Below are 8,292 nucleotides of genomic sequence, written 5' to 3' on the forward strand. Positions count from 1 at the left end.
GTGCAAGCTTGGATTAGAACAAAGCCAATTTTGTTTAGATTGTGACAGGAAATGACTCTGGCCGAGTTACTAGATAAGGCAGCAATCATTCCCAAGGTCATCTATGCAGTAGTTATGATTCAATGAAGCCACACAGCGATATATAGCGTTTTGCAACATAACATGACTGTAGAGGGCCATATGGCCAGCCCGGTCCACAACGTTTGGAAACATAGAGGGCCATATGGCCCGTCCAATCCGCAATGTGTTATAAATAATCCAATTACTTGTGTGGCCTAATTGGTTTGTTTATATTAAACTTGTTTGCATTAAATGGCTTGTCATTCCAGGATTTATTTCTTCTGATATTTGTTCTGACATTCATTATGTGTATATAAATAATTCATAATTGTAGTTCCATCCACTCTACTTGGGTGAACACCCAACATAATTCAAGTACAGATAAAGTAAACTGTGAAAGCCCTACTACTTCTGGTTGCTAAATGTCTTTCCATTTAATTCCATGTATAATGTGCTCTATATCTGCAATCCAGAAATAAGTTTCTTTTATTGCAGCAACAGCAGAATGCATGGAAAACTAATTTGATGAATATAAATTTCTTTGTTTATACTGGAGATAAACCAGAAACATTGAGGATTATTTTTTACAGTGTGGTATATATTTTCTTAAATGTGACAGTTTTAAACACATCTTTCTTTTTATCCTGGAAAGCTTCATACAGATCATATAATTTCCTGATGTGGATTAAAGTTTAATTCTGGAGCACTTTGCTCTGGATATGTGGTAGTCTGTATAGTATAGCTCGATAAGGTTTCTCCATGACTACTTATGGTTTCTTCTCCCACTTAATATTCCAGTGATGCTTCATATTCACTTGTCATTCCCTTGAGGTGTATGACAGATTTTGTTAACTTGAGTCTAACATGGGCCTTTGTCTTTGACACAGCACTTAAGTTTAAATCAGAGTTAAAGAATTATCTACATGCTCATTCCTTCTACTCTTTAGATGAATACTTCAATGTAAATAGAGAATGGTGTAAAATTAAGTTATATTAATTTTTAAGCTAAAATTGCCTGTACTTATGTATGTAACCTTTTGACTTGTTCTGTATCCAAAGGTACTAACCTGCTTAGGATTTATAGAATGTAAATAAATTCAATTCAATTCAATTCAAAGAAAAATCAGGGACAAGCTTTATTTTTTCTGAATTTGATTGTTCACTTGTTTATGCATGTAGAATGAAATTAAAGGAATTTGTTTAATTAACCAGTATAACATTAATATATTTCCTGTCTTTTACTACAAAATTCATATGAAGCTTCCAGAGAAGCAAATTGGAATGTGATATACACTCAACTCTCGATTATCCGGGGCGGATAAACCGGTTTGCGGCTTAACTGGGGCTACCGGGGCTTTTTTGAGGTTTATATGATGTTTAATATTCATTCACTTCTGTTTCACATGGTGAGTTGTAACACTATTTTCGCACTAGTGTGAACCGAGCTCTGCATTTTTTGGTCCCGTTATGCTAACACAATGTTCTAGGGTAGGGGTGAAAGAATGCAAGAATTTGTGGAAAGTTTCAAGGACAGATACACCGCCCCAGTTAGTTTCTTTGTATCGATCTTCAAGTGTGTTAGCAAAATGTCAGGTTGTAAAAAGAAGCTCGTTGTGTTAAGTATTCAACAGAAAAAGGAAAATGCCGCGAAAACGTAAACAACAATATTAAATTTTTTTAAGTGTTAAGTGTGAATATTCGTAAAAAGTGTTGGATGTTGTTGAAGACTGTGATTGAAATAACTAATTCATACTTCAGTGTAATGTAAAAAAGTATTAAATAGGCCATGAGATGACATAAAAATGAGGTTGAATAAATTTAAATACAGGTAGGCCTATAGTATTATGAAGGTACAGTATTACAGTACTACTTTTAATAAAATTTGTCTTAACCGGGTTTTCGATTAATCGTGATTTCCATCCCCATGGTTATCCTGGATAATCGAGAGTTGAGTGTATTTTACTTTTAATTTGTAGATGGCAGATAAGCAAAATTTCCACCTGTGATTAAGTTGTAGTTCAGTTCACAGGAATTGATTGCAAACAGCCATGTGTTTTCCACTTGGTAATGTTATGTGTGTGTTCTTCAGTCACAGAGATCTGAAGCCCGAGAATCTGCTGCTTGATGAGAAGAACAATATCAAGATTGCAGATTTTGGTATGGCATCACTACAACCAGCTGGCAGTATGCTTGAAACCAGCTGTGGGTCACCTCACTATGCCTGTCCAGAGGTCATTAGGGTATGTACCATCGTGAGGAAAGAATTGGCGCGACACTCTTTAGTTTGGAATATGCTGTTGCAAAGGTCAGGACATTATTTATTTCTTGTCATTATATACCTTGGTGCTAAAATTCCATACTGCTTAAATGTGCAGATCTTGAGCTATGTTAAAGTGGGACCAGCAAGCCAAAGTAGTTTCATTATCCCTTGTGCAGAAAACCCTCTGGTTGAAAAGTTCTGTGACGTCAACAAGGCATTCCATAGGAAACTTCTAGGGACCAATGGTTCATAGGTAGGCCAAATTAATCCTGAACCATAACCGACATCAAGGAAATCTCTGTCATAATTATATTTTTAAACACGAGAACAAATAGGTAAAATTAATATTTTTTTTTGTTAATCATTCCCCTGGTATGAACAGTTAATGAAGAACTGGAATATTACCTTGGAACTATGAAAAATCTGTGTATTTCCAACCAAAGAGAACAGTAGTTCATTGTTGATAGGAGGATTACATTAATTATGATATGCTTGCCACATGTTGTAATGCAGAAGTTGTACAAAACAAAACACACATTTTCTCCCTGTAAATGCTGTAACAAGATGAGAGCAGTAGCAGTGAGCTCTACTAGTTATGCTTAGGAGCATTAATACCATTTATTGGTGTTTTTGGTATAAATAAGTATGATTCTTGCTAATCCATCTTTTTATAACATCTCTGTATTCTGTTTATATTTGTAAAGGACATTCATCTGTATCATGCAGCATAAACAGAATTTTGACTGGTTCATGAGTATAGTATTATGAGGATATAATGTTCCGGTCTAGAAAACTGAAATTAACGGCCATGGGGATTCGTTGCGCTGACCACACAACACCCTCTATCTGCTAAGTTGGCATTAACACTTCGCTGACAAGCAGCGGTCGCTTAGTCGGTATAGTTCACTTGTGGACTAAAACCATGGAGTTTGTATTATTTTGTTTGTGGAAATAATCTTCACAGTGCACTGTAAACAGGAATGACACATAGTTTGAACAAGGAAAGAGATGGAGGCTTACTTGGTATAGTTTGCAGGTTGTTCTTATTATTGTTTTCATTAGGCAGTAATAGCTGAACAGGAGGACAGATGAGCTCAATGTATGTAACTCAGAGAGAAAGAACGCACTTCGGCAGTTTGTGAATAAATGATGGCCATGATGGCTTTCCAAGGATGTCATTGAGAAATCACATGTCATCTGGAGCTGTTGACAGAAAACTGAGCACTTGTTGTATCAATATTCTCGAAAAAATATTGGTTTACAGAAATAAATAGAGAACAGTTTTAACTCAGCATGTTTGAATTTTCCACTAGTGCATGAATACCAGAAGTATGCTTAAACTAGAGTCTAGTAATTTTTAGTGATGACATAATTGTGTATATCATGAGGCAATGATGAAGTAGCTCTGTTTTCTAGCTGGTCCAAGAATAGCCATTTTTGAGTATTCCTGTCAACAATGATACATCAGAAGCTTGGAAGGGGTGACAAATGCTGAACCCTCCACCATATGAAGTTTTGTACCATTTAACAGAGGCAAATTTTGTTAAATTTTTCAACCACGAATACAAACATGTTAACACTTGTGCATTCGATTTTTTTTATTTGTTTCATTCTGTCCATCACATTAACAATTACAAAGACAAAAACAACTCCATCCAGTGTGACTATTTAAGTTTTACCACTTGAAAACTCAGCACCCTTACATGTTTCGATCCTTACAGGTCGTCTTCAGAGGGAACATCATTACTTATTTAGAAACCACTATCACAATAGGTGTTCTGAGTGCTAAATTACATACAAAATGCCTGGAATACACAATGTACACAATATTCAACTTTTCACAATCACAGCAGCCTTCCTGCTATTAAAACTTTAAAGTTTTTTAAAAACTTTGTTGTTTAAGTTACAATTTATAAACCATGCAGATTCGTGTCACTTCTCCTCTAGTCTTTCTTGGAGGGGCTGAGCTTGTGCCGCCTGTCTGTCTTGAGAAAGGCGATTCTTAGTATTGTCCGTGTTTGTTCGTGGCTTGCTGTGTTGTTTTTACTCAAACTTTTTAAAGTTTTTAAAATTGTTTAATACCAGGAAGGCTGCTGTGATTGTGAAAAGTTGAATATTGTGTACATTGTGTATTCCAGGCATTATGTGTGTATGTAATTTAGCGCTCAGAACACCTATTGTGATAATGGTTTCCGAATAAGTATTGATGTTCCCTCTGAAGATGATCCGTAAGGATCGAAACATGTAAGGGTGCTGAGTTTTCAAGGGGTAAAACTTAAATAGTCACACTGGATGGAGTTGTTTTTGTCTTTGTACTTGTGTGTTCAACAGACTTTTTTTGGGAGGGAGGTGTCCTGTGTCAGGGGTTTGGATTCCAACACTGAAACAGTCATCAGTAATCAAGAGAAAGGTAAAATAAAAATAATTATCCCTTTGCTCAGTGAATTAAGCACTACGCCATGAAGGTATATGGAGGAGTGGACGTAGAGATCCATATTTTCATGACCTTGGCAATAGCCAGAGGGGGGCCACTCCCTGGGCCACTTTACCCCTGGAGAAAGAGCCCCCAGTTCCTGTTGGATATGAGGTTGAGTGGGCCCCAGAGTCAACCTGGATGACGTGGAGAAGAGAGAATTCTTGACCCTACTGGGACTTGACCTCCAACCCCTCAGTCATCCGGCCCATAGCCAGTCACTATACCAACTACAGTACCCCAGCTCCTATCAAGAGAAGGATAATTTTGTTAAATTGCAGGGTGAGAAATATGATGGTCGTAAGGCTGATGTATGGTCCTGTGGTGTGATTCTGTATGCGTTGTTGGTGGGAGCACTACCGTTTGATGATGACAACCTGAGACAATTGCTGGAGAAGGTGAAGCGTGGTGTGTTCCATATACCACATTTTGTCCCACCTGACTGCCAGAATCTTCTAAGAGGGATGATAGAGGTCAACCCTGATAAACGACTCACAGTAAGTATTCCGTTCTTTCAGCGGAAGTAAAGCATCTTATAACGCAATATAACATAGTACATATTATAGTCAGTAAATATCTCCACGTCAGAACTTGTAATATGTAAGCACAAAACAGTGAGTAACTTAACTAATTAGTTAACAAAGTAATGATATAATGTTGAATGTTATGATGTAATGGTTAGCACACCTGCATCCTGGATTTCATTCTTGGCCTGGAAGCCAGTTACCCTGACATTTTTTTGTAGTTTTCTTCTGCACTCTAAGACAAAGAATAGAATAGTACATACCCTAGGCAAGATCATGCTATTCTTCCCATTTCAGTATTCACAGTCCTTCTATTTGAGACTATATTATCCATACAGCCAAAAATGTATCATTAACCTGTTACATCCATTTCTTCTCCTTAAAGGAAATTTTCTGTGGTATAATAAGTAAAGAAAACAGTAAATTATATTTCTTAATTTTTCCATGTAGATTATATAATTGCTACTGCCTTAACATGGCAGGGAGGTTTGTATGTCAGTGCCTTGAAAACTGGAAGAGCTACATTAGGTGGGGCATAAACTCCTGGTAGGTTCTCTATGCTAGGCAGGTCACAGGTTAGGGGTGAGACAGTAGATATTCCATGGTAATCTAGGTTAGAGCTTGCTTAGGAGGTTAACAGCATCACATTAGGAGACAATAAACACTGTGACATGATGCCTGAAAGCCTGAATAGTGAAGTCAGAGTAGGCATTCATTGCTAGGCAACAATTTCATAAACACAGTCCTGTGACAATGAATATACAAGCTACAATCAAAGAACTGCCATTTCTGTACAATGGTGAGGTAACACACCTTTATAACAATTGAGGACTTGTCAGAAAACAGTGTCTTTTTGGTGCTGACCTGAGGCTATAAAACAAGAATCTCAGGCAGCTAGAATCAAAATTGAGAGAGAGTATTAAGATGAGAGTTGAAGATGATTGAGAAGAATGAAATTAGGCTGTGCAAAAACGACTTCATTCATGCTGCAGTTACAGTGGGACTGTTATAATTACTGAGTTTAAATCTGTGGCCAGGATATGACTAGTGAAGACTGAGTACATGCATACACAATTCATAAATTCACTGATCTGATGTCCGAACCGGACCGGATATTGAGCTCGTCAAAATAAATCTTGACTGCAGAAGTACAATCGTGCCAACAGCAAACAACCACACACAACTAAAAGCACCAAATAACCATAATTTACATTGTCATTCATAAACAAAATTACAAGGAATATAGTTATTAAATGTTAAACTTGCTTAGCAGAAATATATTCATCTGTTGAATAAAAAGCATTTGTTGTGAGGAAACTTTTCAGTGTGCTTTTAAAAATCTTCACATTATCACTCATTCTTTGTACATTTTGAGGAAGATTATTATAAACCATAATGGATGAATATAACACACCTCTCTGGATTGAAGATAATCTCACCGATGACACATGTAGCTTTCCATACTGTCTAGTGTGTATATGATGAATATTATTGTTGGTTTGAAAAAAAATTGCCGTATCTAACAACAAACATCAGTATAGAATAGATATATAGGCTAGGAACAGCCAAAATACCCAACCTCTTAAAACCTTATCTACACGACTTTCCAGGACTCAATCTCAGCATAACCCTAATCGCCCTTTTTTGAGCAACAAATAAACTTTTCATAACTGTAGAAGAATCCCAGAATATAATGCTATATTCAAGCTGAGACTGATAATACACTAGTGTATGCGTAATGGTTGACTGTACAGTGTGTAAATCAGCGATAACACTGTATTACTTGTAGTTATGAACTGAGTGGTAAATAAATCCATTCACAAATCCAAAATCCTATGTATAGTCACTCCTAAATATGCGACCATACCAAGAAACCTAATGATATATGCTAGATGAATAATTAGAGTAACAACTAAGGAAAATTATATGGACAATGAGTTGCATCTTGCTGCTTGGAATGCACTGAAGTGGAGAAATGAGGCAGAAATATAGAAAAATGGGAATGCGCCATAAAGGAGGACAGTGTTGTTAGGAAACCAAGAGCCAAGGAGTGAGGACGACATAATTGTATGAGATCTATGCATAAGCCATACATAAGCTCTGTGTTATACTATATGAACTATTTTGTGGAGGATTATCTTAGTCAGTAACTGGACTCTATAGTGTTGAATTGTAGGATGGTAGGTGAGTAATGAATTGGAAAGGATTAGGAAGGAAATAGTTGTGATCCAATCAGGTACTATCCTAGCTTATGCATGGAGGGACCGAGGAAAGCCACAAAAAATCACCCAGGATGATCAGCATCTTGCCTGAGGTTTGAACTGAGCACCTTCTGCATGTGAATCAAGATTGATACCATTACACCAACCAGTATTTTTGTAGCCAAAAATAAAGATCTTTTTACAACAAATATTGAAAGTCACAGTGTGATAACTAGGCATGGTAATAATTTGTATATTCCACAGGTTAATCTANTTTCATGCGCAGTCGTGAATTTTTCCCCGCCTGCAGAAAGCGTCAGTCACTGGCAGTCAGCCTATGAGTGAGGACGTGTAGTGAGCGCTCATCAGATTTCAGTAAGGTATAAAATGACGGAACAACATGAGCAACGATATTGCATCAAATTTTGCCAAAAGCTTGGCGATACCCAAGTGGAAACCATTCGCAAGATTCAACAGGCTTTTGGGGACAATGCCATGAGCAACTCACGGATAAAGGAGTGGTACAACCGCTTCACCGCATATCAGTGGACAGCGAAACGCGATCAGGCAGACCCTCAACAAGCTGAAATGAGAATGTCATTGAGCAAGTGTGGACTTTGGTCATGGAGGACCATCGTATCACAGTCCGAGAACTTGCAAACGAGATAAGGGTAAGCATTGGATTGGTACATTCAATTCTGACCGAGGATTTGGGCATGAGGAGAGTGTCCGCAAAATTCGTACTGAAACTGCTAACAATGGAGCAGAAGCAAC

At 37.3% G+C, this 8,292-nt stretch overlaps 1 protein-coding gene across 1 annotated transcript in view; it reads left to right on the top strand.

Moving 5' to 3' along the window:
* The window catches only part of LOC111875538 (serine/threonine-protein kinase BRSK2-like), a 50,544-nt gene that overhangs the window by 10,799 nt on the left and 31,453 nt on the right, over positions 1-8,292 (top strand). The window contains exons 5-6 of the mRNA XM_023871867.2: positions 2,150-2,300; positions 5,075-5,290. Coding sequence (XP_023727635.1) covers positions 2,150-2,300; positions 5,075-5,290 — 367 coding nt within the window. The remainder of the gene's footprint in view (positions 1-2,149; positions 2,301-5,074; positions 5,291-8,292) is intronic.

This window comes from Cryptotermes secundus, unplaced genomic scaffold (assembly GCF_002891405.2).
Source record: "Cryptotermes secundus unplaced genomic scaffold, Csec_1.0 scaffold468, whole genome shotgun sequence".
Classification (NCBI taxonomy): domain Eukaryota; kingdom Metazoa; phylum Arthropoda; class Insecta; order Blattodea; family Kalotermitidae; genus Cryptotermes; species Cryptotermes secundus.